The sequence below is a fragment of the Euprymna scolopes genome, chromosome 26, assembly GCF_053919585.1.
Source record: "Euprymna scolopes isolate OS-2025 chromosome 26, ASM5391958v1, whole genome shotgun sequence".
NCBI classification, from domain to species: Eukaryota; Metazoa; Mollusca; class Cephalopoda; order Sepiida; family Sepiolidae; genus Euprymna; species Euprymna scolopes.
In genome coordinates, this window is record NC_136507.1 from 13,209,531 (window position 1) to 13,224,020 (window position 14,490).

The window sequence follows — 14,490 nt, forward strand, 5'->3', positions numbered from 1 at the left end:
AATTGTTTTGTGCCATCATGGCCAATGTGCAAGACACATACGATTTTGAACAGACACGTCACATGAGGAAGTAGAAGTAGGAGGAGGAGAAGAAATAAGAAGGAGGAAGATGAGGACAAGATAGAGAAGGAAGAAGAGGAAGGGGAGGAAAGGGAAGAGGAGAAGATGAAGAAAAGGATAGAGATAAAAGATAAAGAAGACGAAGAGTAGGAGGAAAAGGCAAAGAAGGAGAAGGCCCAAAAGAAAAAAGAAAAAGAAGAAAAGGAAAGAGAAAAAGAACAAGATAAAGGAAAAATGAAAAAGATGAAAGAGAAAAAGAAGAAAAGATGCAAGAGACAAGAAAAAGACAAAAAAGAAGAGGATGAAAAGAAGATGATGAAGTGGGAGATAAGATGAAGAAGAAGAGGAGGGAGACGAGAAGATGAAGAAAAGGATGAAGAAGGGGAGGTGAAGAAGAAAGGGATGGAGACGAGAAGATGAAGAAGAAGGGATGGAGGCAAAGACAAAGAAGGAGAAAGCAAAAAGAAAGAACAGAGGAAGTTGAGGAAAAGGAGTGGAAGACAAAGAGGAAAGAGAGGAGAAGATGAAAAAGAAGAAAACTGCAGATTTAATGGACACATTATAATAATATCCAATTCTTGTTAGACATATTGATTTCCCCAATACACCAATACTATTTTGATTCTAGATTTTATCAACTGTCAAAGATTGCGTTTATCATAAAAATAAAAAATACATTGAGAAACCAAAGTAACCAGTTTTCAGACTTCAAAATACGTTATCTCCTTTTTCTAATGGTTTTTGTCATTTTTGTACTTTCTTTAAATGAAGATAAGGACTTTTGGGAAAAAAAAAAAGATCGCAGCCATTAATTCTGACGGCTTCAGTAAAATAAAGATTTATAAAGTAATATCCATCCTTTTTTTTCTTTCTGTTTTTGCTTTATTTATTTCTCTTCTCCAACAACTCAATAAGAATAAGATATGCAAAATTAAATATAACAAATCAAATTATCCTGCAAGAGACGTTTTTGTTCAAATGCAGACAATAAGCACTAACAAGCTCAGCCGATCTGCGTGTTAAAATGAAGAGGAGTCATTTATCAGTATTGAACTCAGTTTTATCAAGCTCTTAACACGTACATTCAAAACAAGACTGCCTGCGGGATTAAGAATGAAAAGATTCCAATTAGTATCAATGTGGATTTGAAATAATATCATAAAATAGTCAACAGTCTCTAATGATATCATAACATATTTGATATTGAAACTCATGCTGATATTACTGCTCATAACATAGTAAGTTATTCGAGATACAATAAACATTTCTTTTATAATATACGAGGAGCATTCTAAAAGAGTAATGGCTCCTATTTTTACTCTGCTAACTGAATCAGAGAGGATTGCAAATTGCATTCCTATAATGACTAAACTTATGCATTCATGACCTGGAAATTTCATTTCTCTGTTCCAGATATTAATATTAGATTCTAGGAAAGCAACCCCTGTTATGGACGTGTGTCAGAAGCAGAGATGCATTATTGAATTCCTGGCAAAAGTGCATTGAGAATGGTAGTGACTATGTAGAAAAAAGGTTACTTGTTTTAATAGTACCACTTCTGTCTTCATAGCTCTTCAACTTTTTGAGTTAAAAAATAGGTGACTTTACTTTTAGAACGACCTGTGTGTGTGTGTGTGTGTGTGTGTGTGTGTGTGTGTGTAATATTATTCTAGGTTAAGAATGTTCAAAGATAAAAAGTAATGGATTTTAACAAGATTTATATAATAGTGCTAGTGCTCAATAATAAATAGAGTAAGTATACTTTTATTTAATATAAATAAAAGTATATATTTAATATATATATATATATATATATATATATGTGTGCGTGTGTGTATGTATATTAAGAGGTATATTTGATAAAAAAAAAAAACAGGAAAAAAGAGTGCTCAGTACATTAGTAGAGCTAAATATGTGTTATTTCATTTATTTTATTATTTACATTTACTTAAATCATTACAAGTTGTTTCAATAGACTGGATAATCTCTCCTTGACATCTTCAATCCCCTTTCTTTCCTTCTTTCTTTTTTAATTTTAATTTTAATTAAATTTATATTAATATACTTTCCCCCCCCCCACCATCCTTTTTCTATCTCTCTATCTTCCTCCTTTCCCCTTTCTATCTATTACTCCAACTCCTTTTGGTTTTAATATATTTCCTTCTAATTTATTTTAGCTTAAATCGTCTGATGATATGGACTGAATATTTTGTTATTCAGTCTATTGAAACAACTTCTAATGATTTAAGTAAATACACCGGAGGCTGAAATAACAAAAACATATACTAGCAGGATCTGTGTCCTGATGTTACTTGGGATGGAATATAAAATAATGATTTAATTAACAAAAACTTCCTGAGCAGCTATGTTGGCATGCCCCAGTAGGGGTGCCTTAGGCAATTAGCAATAAACTAAGCTCTTCTCAGAGAGATGGTAAAGGCTGGGTGGGTGGATCTTTTTGGACCGAACAGCACAATACTTCAGTTTGACAGCAACAAAGCCATTGTCGGACTGATTGTCAGCAACAGAAATCAAAGTTGTTTGCATGTGTAGAAGAAGAAGAAGAAGAAGTCCAAATTTTCACCAATAAACTGGCTTTATCACGGAGATGTCAGTCCGATTAAATTCGGACTTTAACAACAACAAAAAAAAGTAAATAAAAACGATTTTTCATTTTACAACATTTTCAGGTTTTCAAATTTTCTCATTTAAATTCATAAAAAAAAAAATATAAATTAGAATTTTTTTAAATTGTATTTCTTGAACTTTTGTGGAAAAAGAAACATTTAATTACCCGCCCTGAGAAGTCTGTTGAGCAGAGAAGGCTTGTTTTGTTACAATAGAGGGTCCGTGGTAAATGGCTTTACCATGATCCATCGGAAGAGAAGGTAGCCGCTCTTCTTTACCAGTTGAGATATAATCTGTTAGATAAAGACAGAAAAAAGATCACCACAAATATATCTAATTTCATAAAAATATAGAATAAACAAACTGCTTTAAAACACGCTGAGAAGCAAAAAAAAAAGAATTTTCTTCTTTTTTTTTTTTTTTTTTCTTAAGCCGACACATTTTTAACTTCATATTTGATGAGCATGTGCCTTTGCAGTCAAAAAAAACTAGAGTTCTACATGCATTAACAGCTAGCACGACCTCGATAACGCAACACGAAAATGGATTTTTTATTTCCGAGGAAAAAAAAAAAACGACCAACAAAACTAAAGAGCTCTTTCTCTGATGAGGGATTTTAAATTAAATCTGAAATTAATTAGTATTTCCAATTAAAAAAAAAATTTTTTTAAATAAAAATAGAAATTTTTTTTCTTTTTTTTTTTTTGCATCTAAGCATGTTTTAAACCAGTTTGTTTGTTTGTTCTATATTTTTCATTTATTTCAAGATGCTTCTACTGGCCAATACATTTTCAAGTATCTATTATTATGCTAAAGCTAAGTTAATCTTTATTTTTACACTTTTTCACCCCAAACAAGACATATTGCCACTTGGAGGGGGGGGGGTACTATTTGGGATCTGTGAGTAGTTTAGCAGCAAAATGTCTATTCACTTAAAGTTCTACAGATTAGTACAATCAGGGAAGTAGGAAACAGGGAAGGAATTACAAAGTCTAGCAGTCCAAGGAAAAAACTATTAAAATAGAAGGCTTTACAGCATCTAAGGGCCTCAACAGTGGCGGGGTGGAATTTTGCTGCTTGTTAATTTAGTTGGAAGTATTTACATGAAGGGGGCACAAGTGCTACGAGTTCATCAGAGCACATTCTATTAAAATACTTATAAAACAGGCACAGGGATGCAACATTGCAGTGATGGGACAAAGGTTGGAGCCAACATTTTCTTCTCTAAGCTTTTTTTTCCGTACATTTTAATACATGTTCAAAAATTCTTTGGCACTGGGATTGACTTATATTTTTCAAAAAATATATATTTTAGGCATTCTGATTAGCTGTAATTCGTTACTCACTAAGTTACCCATCTCTTACTAATTTTCTGTTTATTATTCCGTTCAATCTGTGTTATCTGACCCACCAAAATCACCCTTCTTTTGTACAGTTTCTTTGAATCTCACTTTTCTATCCCTCTCTCTCTCTCTCTCTCTCTCTCTCTGTTCATTAACAGTCAAAAGTAAAAACATTGGATAACAGGTGTGAGTACGTTTGCTAGTGTAGATTTTAGCACAGATGATTGAGTGGTGCGGGTCCAAATGGCCTCGCTGAGTATAGAAAAAAAGAAGTTTGGAGAGTGTAATTAGAATAACTCGTCATCAATGTGAGAGTTGATAGAAAAGGGTAAGGCTGGGCCAATATGCAGGAGAAGGGTTCAGGGATATGACATCACATGGTACTAAAGCAAAAGTAACAGCGATTTTGAATGACACACCTGTTTGGAAACTCAAAGTAAACGATCAATGACAAAATGTCATAATGATGACAAAACTGTCAAGAAGCACATGTGATGATGGGCTTTGATATATCTGTCTATCCATCTGCCTATCTATCTAGCTAATAGTTACTTAGGTTAATATAACTCTCTCCTTTATGAAGAAGTGTAAATTGTACTTGCGATTGCTTGATATTTTTCTCTCAATAAACTTCCATTTCTAGAAGATGTCTCATCTTAATCTCAACAAAATTATATGCACAATAGTGAAGCAACAAGACAGCCCCCCCCCCGAAAAATTGAAGAATCAAGATGGCTAAAAGAGGAAGAAAGGAAGAAAAGACAACACAACACATATTCGACATCAAGGAAGAAAAAATAAAAAGATGATGTAACAATAAAACAATCTATAAAACAGACGATTGGAATAGTCCATTATAAACAATAGGGACTATTATGACAAGCATTAATACCATTTTTGGAGAAAAAATGTGCAGGTAAAAGTCACCTAGTTTTTAGTAGTACATAAAAATAAATGAAATAATAATAATAATAATTCTGATTTCGCTTATGAACGTCTCTCTGGAAAGGGATGGGATTCATTTCCAGAGGATTTCCCTTAATCCCGGCTTCAAACCAGGAGCTTCAAAGATCAAGGGGTTTCCTAAGGATGTTGGTGGTACCTATAATTACAGAGGTTCGAAGGCCGCCTAAAACATCGGGGATTTGTAGTTTTTTCAATTGTCCTTCCAGACGACTTGATAGTACTCCTAGCGTACCAACTACGACCGGGATTATTTGTGTTTTAACCCCGCGTATACGCCTTATGTCCAAGGCCAATGGAGCATAATTGTAATAATAATAATAATAATAATAACAACTAGTGGGACCTGTGGAAATTCTACAGTGGATTCTTTCATATGTAATATATTGCTGCTGGGAATTCTGTGTGCGTTCAGCATGAATAAAGACACCATTATATTATTCTAGCCCCTTTGTTAAAACTGTATCGCCTTTACTAAAAAAATAACTTGGATATATTGTCTGTGCTTATTATTTCATTTACAAACACACCAATCATTAAAATCACATTTTCTCATTTTTTCATAATTCTTGTATATGTTACTAATTTTGACAATCATTTTTCATAATTTTGACCCAAATTATCGCACCCTCCCCTTTATAAAATAATAACTTTGATATATTGTCTAAACATTACAAACACACCAATCAAATAACACACATTTCATCATTTTTCATAATTCCTGGATATGTTACTAATTTCGACAATAATGTTTTACATTTTGGACCCACATTATCGTCCTCTCCTTACTAAAATAATAACTTTGATATATTGTCTGTGCTGATTACTTCATTACAAAACTACTAATCCATTAACTCATATTTTATCATTTTTCATAATTCTTGGATATGTTACTAATTTCGACACTCATTTTTCATAATTTTGACCCACATTATCATCCTTCTCCCTTACTAAAAATATCTTTGATATATTGTTATGGACGATTATTTCATTACAAACTCACCAATCAATTAACTCACATTTCATAATTCTTGGATATGTTACTAATTTTGACAATCATTTTTTAAATATTTTTAACCCACATTATCGCCACCCCCTCTTACTAATAATAATAACTTTGATATATTGTCTGGGCTGATTATTTCATTACAACCGCATCAATCCATTAACTCACATTACATCATTTTTCATAATTCTTGGATATATTATGAATGTCGACAATTATTTTTAATAATTTCAACCCACATTATCGCCCTCCCCTTTACTAAAATAATTTTTATATATTGTCTGGTGATTATTTCATTACAAACACACCAATCAATTAACACGTTTCATCATTTTTCATAATTCTTGGATATGTTACTAATTTCGACAATCATTATTCATAATTTTAACCCACATTATCGTCCTCCTTACTAAAATAATAATTTTGATACATTTCCTGAGCTGATAGTTTCATTACAAACACATCAATCAATTCTTGGTATTCTCATAGTATATATGTTTCGCCTATCCTATCCAATCCCGGGTGCGGCCTCGTATTTTGCTAGTATCTATCTTCCACCTATCTCATTCGATCCTGGGTGATGCTGGGTATTCTACTACTATGTTTTCCACCTCTCTAATTCAATCCTAGGTGACACTGGGTATTCTGCTAGTATATATTTGCACTTATCTCATCCAATACCGGACTGACATCATTTCTGCCACCCCACTGTTAAAAATAGACATGAAATAAAGTAATGTTTAAATTGTAAACTGTTTCAGCCATTTCCGGTACTGACTTTATATGCAAAACCCACTGTTAAAAATGTACATAAAATAATGTAATGTCTAAATCGTAAACTGTTTCAGCCATTTCCGGGACTGATTTATATCCCCAACCCCACTGTTAAAAATATACATGTTTAATGTGTAAACTATTTCAACCATTTCCAGGACTAACTTCTTATTCCCTATCCCACCGTTAAAAATATACATTAAATAAAGTGATGTCTAAAACATGAATGATTTCAACCATTTCCGAGACCTACTTCATATCCCCAACCCACTGTTAAAAATATACTTGAAATAAAGTAATGTTTAAATCATAAACTCTTTTAGCAGTTTTTCGAAATTAATACATAAAACTGTTAACGCGGTTAGTGATTAGGCAACCATTACTCCAACATGAATTTCTGAGTGTAGTATTAATCTCAGCATTCTAGTTATTTTAATTCCCCCCCCCCCAGTTCTTAATAAGAGTTTTTGCAATTACTGCCATGGGGACATTAAGGATGAAAATATGAACTCAGGATCACTGATATTTATGTGATTTTTGGAATGTTACAAATTAGCCCCTAGCATGCACAGATTCATTTACTTGATTCTTGGAGTCAGCAGGACATCCATGTTATTTTTGGAATGTGACATCTTATGTCAATGTAGCACATCATAAATATATTATATGCATCTTTTTTAACAGAAGATAATGATGTCATCACCGGAAGTAAACATGTCAGAATATCATCCCCCCCCCTACTCGAAAAGAAGGAGGAGATTATGCCTGGGATCTCATTACACACTCACCAAATCCATTAACTCATGTTTAGTATAATCTATATATTAATACAATAGTGTATGTGTTCTTAAATCTCAACCAATTAAATTTGCCAGAAAGCGTGACACACAAAAAAACAAACACGCTATCGTATTAATCTATAGATAATAATAGATGGTATCACGAGTAAGATACTCTGGGCCCTTCATAAATTGAATAAAAAAGAACTCAGCAACTTGAACCAAAGAACTAGAATATTAATAATCTTTCCTCCATTACTCTCTTATATAAGATTTGCTTTGGAATTTTTGGAGATGAGGATTGAAAATTTATATTTGGATTATTAGGAGTTCTGTTTTCATCTTAGCTGTTATTCTCACAACATTTCAGACGATGTAACCTCCGACTTTCTTCAGATAGATCTACATATTTTTTTAAAGCAATTAATATACATATACATTTTTTGAAAGCAATAAATACACATATACATTTTTTGAAAGATATAAATATATACTTTTACAAAAAAAAAATATAAAAGTTTTTTGTAAAAAATAAACATTTTTGTAAACAATAAATATTAAAATAATTTTTAATTTATTATTATATCAATGCATTTTTATAAAAGAAAAGAAATACAAATATATTATGTAATAAATAAAAATATATCTTAATAGGAAATAAATATAAATATATATTTTTTGCAAAAAATAAATATATATTTTTTTGTAAAAAAAAGTCTTTTTTGTAAGAAATAAATAAAAATCTACTTTTAATAAATACTAGCGAGGGATATCCGGCGTTGCCCGGGGTGTTTGGAGGTGTGTGTGTGGTTTTGGGTAAATCAAAACTCCGGGTGGGTGGGTCGGGGGTTTAAAATAAAAAAAAAAATGTTTTGGGTAGGTAAGTATGAGGATCAAACCCGAACCCTTGAGACAAAGTTGTAAATTAAAGTGTGAAAAAAAAAAGAGTGCAACGGTTTTAACTATTGGGCCACTGCAAGATGCTAGCGGAAAGACGTTTGAATTTATTTAATTACTTGGATTTGGTAGGTGCACGTTTTAATGACTTAATGAGGTCAACTTTTGACTGCGGGGTAGCATTTCATTTAGTGCGGGAATGATTCCCCCCCCCCAAGACGTTGGGGGTAGGGAGAAACATTATAGGAAAAGGCCTAACCTACATGCGGCAAGCGAAAACTGTTGAATATTTATCTTCCCGAAGTCGAGCAAATTAAATAGACAGGCGAGCTCCGTTGTTAAAATCTGAGATATTACGATTTACATGTGATATAAAAAGTTTTAAAAAGTTGTTATGTGACCTTGCAACGTGGTCTTACACGACCTTGAACCTCTGATCGCGGCCCAGTTATGATCTGCACCCTGGTCGGTACAGTTATAATATGTCGACTGGGCAACCAGGTCTGCCAACCGTTAGTACGTCGCGTCACCCAGTGAGTTCTTCGTTAAGGCGTTGGGGATTCTTCTCGGATGCTCGGTCCTCAAGGCCTGCTCTCCGTGGATCGTCTAGTTATTCTGGGTGTTCGTTGACGGATACGGTGTCACAAATGGCAAATAAAGAAATATCCACATATAGGGATCAACGCACATCAGCAACAAAACTCCGGAGGTTGGTTAATATAATATATATTTCGGAAATTCATAAAAGAAGTATTTACAGCATATACATATAGTTGACAATTAATTCAAGCAAGCAGTTAGTTCTACAACTGAGCTTCTGTTGTTGAAATACCTGGTCGGTATCGCAGACTTTGCGTAATTCTCGTTAAGTAATCGACACGTTATAAGCGTTGAGTTATCAGGCAACAAGCGAGGGGGAGAGAGAGGAGAGGTGATTCTGCCGAGACAGAACAACTTGACTTAGCTCTCTTTGACTCTGATTCCGGATTCTCTCTGACTTAATCTCTGATTTTTCATTTCTTTTATAATACAATTATGGAATGATGACGACACCCATGTGCGTTATCGACCAATCAAATTGCTTGATTATAATTCGACGGGGCCTTTTCTCATTGGTTGATTATACTTCGACAGGGCCCTTTTTCATTGGTTGATTATACTTCGACAGGGCCCTTTTTCATTGGTCCATTTCCAGAATTGGATGGACTCCTCCTTTAATTAACGCCCAACTTACACGTTGTATTATTTAACTCCTCCCTGGCTTACTAATGGAATTTTTTCCATATCCAGGAAAATTATTTTTCCTTTGACTTAAAGTAAATCACGCGATTTTATTTGTTTTAAAATTATCTATTGATCTCATTTTTCGCTTTGATAATTCAAAGGAATTTTAGTTTATCTTTGAATTAAGTTCTGGTTGTCGGCCATTCCATTATATCAGACATTTTGTTTACGTCAAAAGACCAAGAATGCATTTGTCGCTTTGAACTTATCGGACAACACATTTTCACATCCGAGCAAAAATATTTCATAACTTCAATTTTCATTCGACCTGATTCACCAAATGACAATTCTCGATACGTCATATTATTGTTTTGAAATTTCGGACAATTCATTTTTTTCCTATTCTTTGTTCTAAAACATAATGCACCTCCGCCGCCGCCATCTCAACAACAGACTTAGCTCAGAATTTATTGACAAAAAAAAATTAATAATAATTTTTATTCCTTGAACACCCGATCATCGTCTGGAAACAAAAAATTACTTTTAACCAAAAGAAACGTCACATCAACCCTACAGGTCTGATGTGGCCTCTCTTTAGTGTTACAGTTAGGCGACCGACCGCTTCTCAGAAAAAAGCCTTTCTTGGACATACACAGAAAGCGAACATACATGTTTGCTTTTATATATATAGAAGATAAATATATTTTTTCAAATACATTTTGTAAGAAATAAATAGAAACTTATAAATATAAAGATACATTTTAAAAAATTATTATATATTTTTTGTTAGTGATATTACTTGTTTCAGAGTTTTTAATAGAAAAATGGTATTATTAGACCAAGAAAGTTGCAAATATCTGTTTTATAATTCTTTTTACATCTGTGTAAGCATTATTTTGTGGTGATGTGAGATTCGCTGCTATACTAAACTTATTACTTTCAGAGACCTGCAAAACTGCAATAATGAATCTGCACTTTTTTTAGCAATCTTCTTCTCAATTTACTGTCAAATTCCAACATCATAATTTATTACTAGGGCTGTGACAACAACATATTCTTTTCATTGTTTTGACTCTCGAATATATATTCGATACTGTTAGACACAGTTAATCAACCGAGAACCATATCAGTCTATATAAAAGCATATAAGATATCAACGGATACAAACTCGGAGTCCAAACAATGAAAAGAATATGCTGTTTTTGTAGCCCTATTTATGACATTTTTAAAAATCAAGCTTATACACCTAATCTCCCCCTTTCTCTGTCTGTCTGTTTCTCTCTCTATATATATATATATATAGATGTTGTTTTGTTTTGGTTTTAGCGATATGTTTTGAATGAATTCAATTATTTACGAAAGTGCATTTTTACCTAAATGCGAGTTGGGAATAATTTTCCCTTTTAACCAATTTGGTACCCCCACATGGGGAACGGTATATTTATATTATTTTTAAAATGTAATTATCCACTGACACGTGTTTTGTCGTCTACGACTCATCAGAGTGGCTGTATCTAGCGAGATTCGAAATCGGGACCCAACGGTAATGAGCCTAAACCCTTACCCCTGGACCATCTCGCCAACTGTCTGGATATGTCGCGATTTACTTAGATGTTATTTTGTTTTGGTTTTAGCGATAACTCGCATTTAGGTAAAAATGCGCTGTCGTAAATAATTGAATTCATTCAAAACATATCGCTAAAAACAACATCTAAGTAAATCGCGACATATCCAGACAGTTGGCGAGATGGTCCAGGGGTAAGGGTTTAGGCTCATTACCGTTGGGTTCTGATTTTGAATCTCGCTAGATACAGCCACTCTGATGAGTCGCAGACGACGAAACACGTGTCAGTGAATAATTACATTTTTAAAATAATATATATATATATATATATATATATATATATATATATATATATATATATATATAAAAAAGATCTTTTTAAACAAGGGATGACAGGTGAATATATATATATGTATGTATGTATATGGGCATGACTCCGAGGCTCAGGATTTAGTTGTTTGTTTTGGTTTAGATTCTAGCTGACGGCACCCGTCATATATTTTTTTTTTGGTTTTGATCTCAATACTATGTACTAGGCTTAATATAATAATCAATAAAGAATTGTCTCTCTAATAATAAATACATAATCTGCATGAATCAAAATATCATATTTAAGCGTATCTTATGACCGGGCAATGCCTTCTAGTATATATATATATAATTATTTACTATAATAATTATTAAATACTTACTAACACTAGTGTTTCATCCTTTTGAGAATCATCAGTGCAGTGTGTCACAATTAACACCAGTCGATACGTATATACATATATATATGTATATATATATAAACATGTATGTATGTTAATTTTATTTTTTGTTAATTTTATTTTTTATTTTTTATATCGGACTATTTAGTCTCATCTTTATTAGTTAAGGAATAATATATATATGTATGTATGTATCTTAAGAAAAATATTTCTTTATTTTTCACTTTTTAATCTTATAAAAATATTAAAACATTGTTTTACAAATGAAGAAGCAAAAAACAACAACCTGAACAAACAGTACGCATCATAATGGTGGTGTTGTGATCATTACTGCTTGCCAAAATCCTGACAGACTGTTCACTCCAAGAGTCTTGGATGACATTTACATCATGTGTCGAGACTGGAACCAATGGGTAAATATTCGCAGTGCCAACAGGTTTGGGCAGATGAGGAGGTGGAAGGTTGAATGCTGGCGGCTCAGAGTTGTGAAGTAATTGTGGCACAGTAGTATTGCTGTCTTCCTCTGGTGCACGGTTTTCTTTGCCTGGCATCAATCGAACGTCTTGACGAGTCTGCAAATGACAAGAAACTTGTATAGAGACTTTAAGATTTGCAAAACTATTTCTTATAGTAGGATAACTACAGGTTGAGAGTTGGTAAGCATCTTTAAAATGAAGGTTGGAAGGGAAATAGATAGGCAGATAAAAAAATATGTACATAGAACGGCAAAACCAGATAATTATTATTATCATTTTTTTGTTATAAAAATCACTCCAGACAAAGCATGAAGCCACTTGATGTAAGGAGTCAACAAAAATGAAAGATGATTATCGTAACATGAGCAGATAGATGAAAGCTGTAAGTAGAAGGAAAACAGTGAGCAGGAAGAGAGTTCCATAAGCTTGCAGTTCTTGGAAAGAAGCTACTGGAATAAGAAGCAGTTTTACAATGAGTTATCAAAACAGAGAATTGATGAAGACTACTAGATTAACAAGTCAAACGAGTTGGAACAAAGGAAGCAGAGAATACATCAGACAATTCTGTAGACCACATGCTATAATAGTATTCATAAAAAAAGACTGAGACTAGCTACATCATGTCTATGAATGAGAGGTTGCAGAGAAGAAGAAAAGTTGTGATCAATTAAATTGCAGATATTTCTGCACTTTATCAAGAACCCTCATAAGAGATAGAGATTCACCAGCCAAAACATAACAACAATACTCCATGCATGGTCTGATGGTAAAGCTGCAGGGAGAGAATAGCCTCAGGTGTGAGAACACGTTTAGAGAGAATAGCCTCAGGTGTGAGAACACGTTTAGAGTGATAGAGAGAATCGATTTTATGTGAATCAGAAAGAGCGATGGATTTAATATATGAACTCCAAGAAAGATTTGATGAGAACGAAAGACCAAGAAGTTAGATTTTTATTGTACAAGCAAATACATGCTCCTTCTGAGGATGATATCATGACAAACGAACATATACTACACTGCCCTCCCACTCAAAAAAGAGGAGGTAAATGAAGCCTAAGAGGATAGTCTCATGACCATCCTCCCAAGCATTACCACAGATTAGATTCTACACTACCACCTCCTCTTAGAAAGAATAAAAGAAAAATGTAATGCTTGGGAGAATAGTATCATGATTACAGAACAGATACTACACCTACCTACCCACCCCCAAAAAAGTATGAAGTAAAATTTTGGAATATGGTATCATGACGAATGAACATATACTACACTATCCATTCCTCAAAGAAGATAATGCCTGGGAGGATGTTTCATGAAAACAGAGTAGATACTACACTACCCTATCCCCAAATTAAAAGATAGTACAGAGTGAGTCACGGGATATTTTTAGAACGTTCCTTGCTCTCCTTGAGTAAGGCATAGGGAGTGAGGAAGGTAGTCTTTAAACCTGCTTAAGATTGTTTTAGTTAGTTATTGATTTTGAATTGCTTTTCTTTTCAGTTCATTGCCCTCATGCTACCATGGAGTCTTGAACACCATGTGTTTGCTTATGACACTTAGTGAAAAATGGCGAATCAAAAACATCCGTTTCCCGTGACTCAGCCTGTGCATTAATCTGAAACAGTATAGTAAATTGAAGTAATATTATAGATTTGGCTTCAAACTGATAGATACCAAATCTCCATTAGTAATAGATTTGCTGCTTATTTAGAATTACACTTATTAAAAAACAAAAATACAGAAAAAAATTTTATGGTGTACGTGCTTGTCACAGAATGACAATGTCATATTCCAAAAATCATATACCCTGATCAAGTAGGTCTTTCTTGACTAAGAAAATCAATTTTATAACTAAGCAAGATTTGATCAGCCATGATGTGTAAATAAGGGGGAGACAACTCAATTCGAATTATCAAGATCCAAATTCACCTTATAATGGATACATTTTGCATTAAATCGCTAAAAATCGTAAATTTTAATTTTCTTAGTTAAAAAACATCTACATGATAAATTTATGGAATTTTTGGAATATGACATTTTCGTTCCAATACAAGTACATAGATTATAAA

The 14,490-nt window shown here is 33.1% G+C and overlaps 1 protein-coding gene across 2 annotated transcripts in view; it reads right to left on the minus strand.

The window, feature by feature from the left end:
- The window catches only part of LOC145247920 (uncharacterized), a 111,157-nt gene that overhangs the window by 32,764 nt on the left and 63,903 nt on the right, over nt 1-14,490 (minus strand). For both annotated transcript variants that reach the window (XM_080109557.1, XM_080109556.1), the window contains 2 exons: nt 12,235-12,520; nt 2,855-2,981 (listed from right to left, as the gene is read on the minus strand). In XM_080109557.1, the coding sequence (XP_079965683.1) occupies nt 2,855-2,981; nt 12,235-12,520 (413 nt within the window). The remainder of the gene's footprint in view (nt 1-2,854; nt 2,982-12,234; nt 12,521-14,490) is intronic.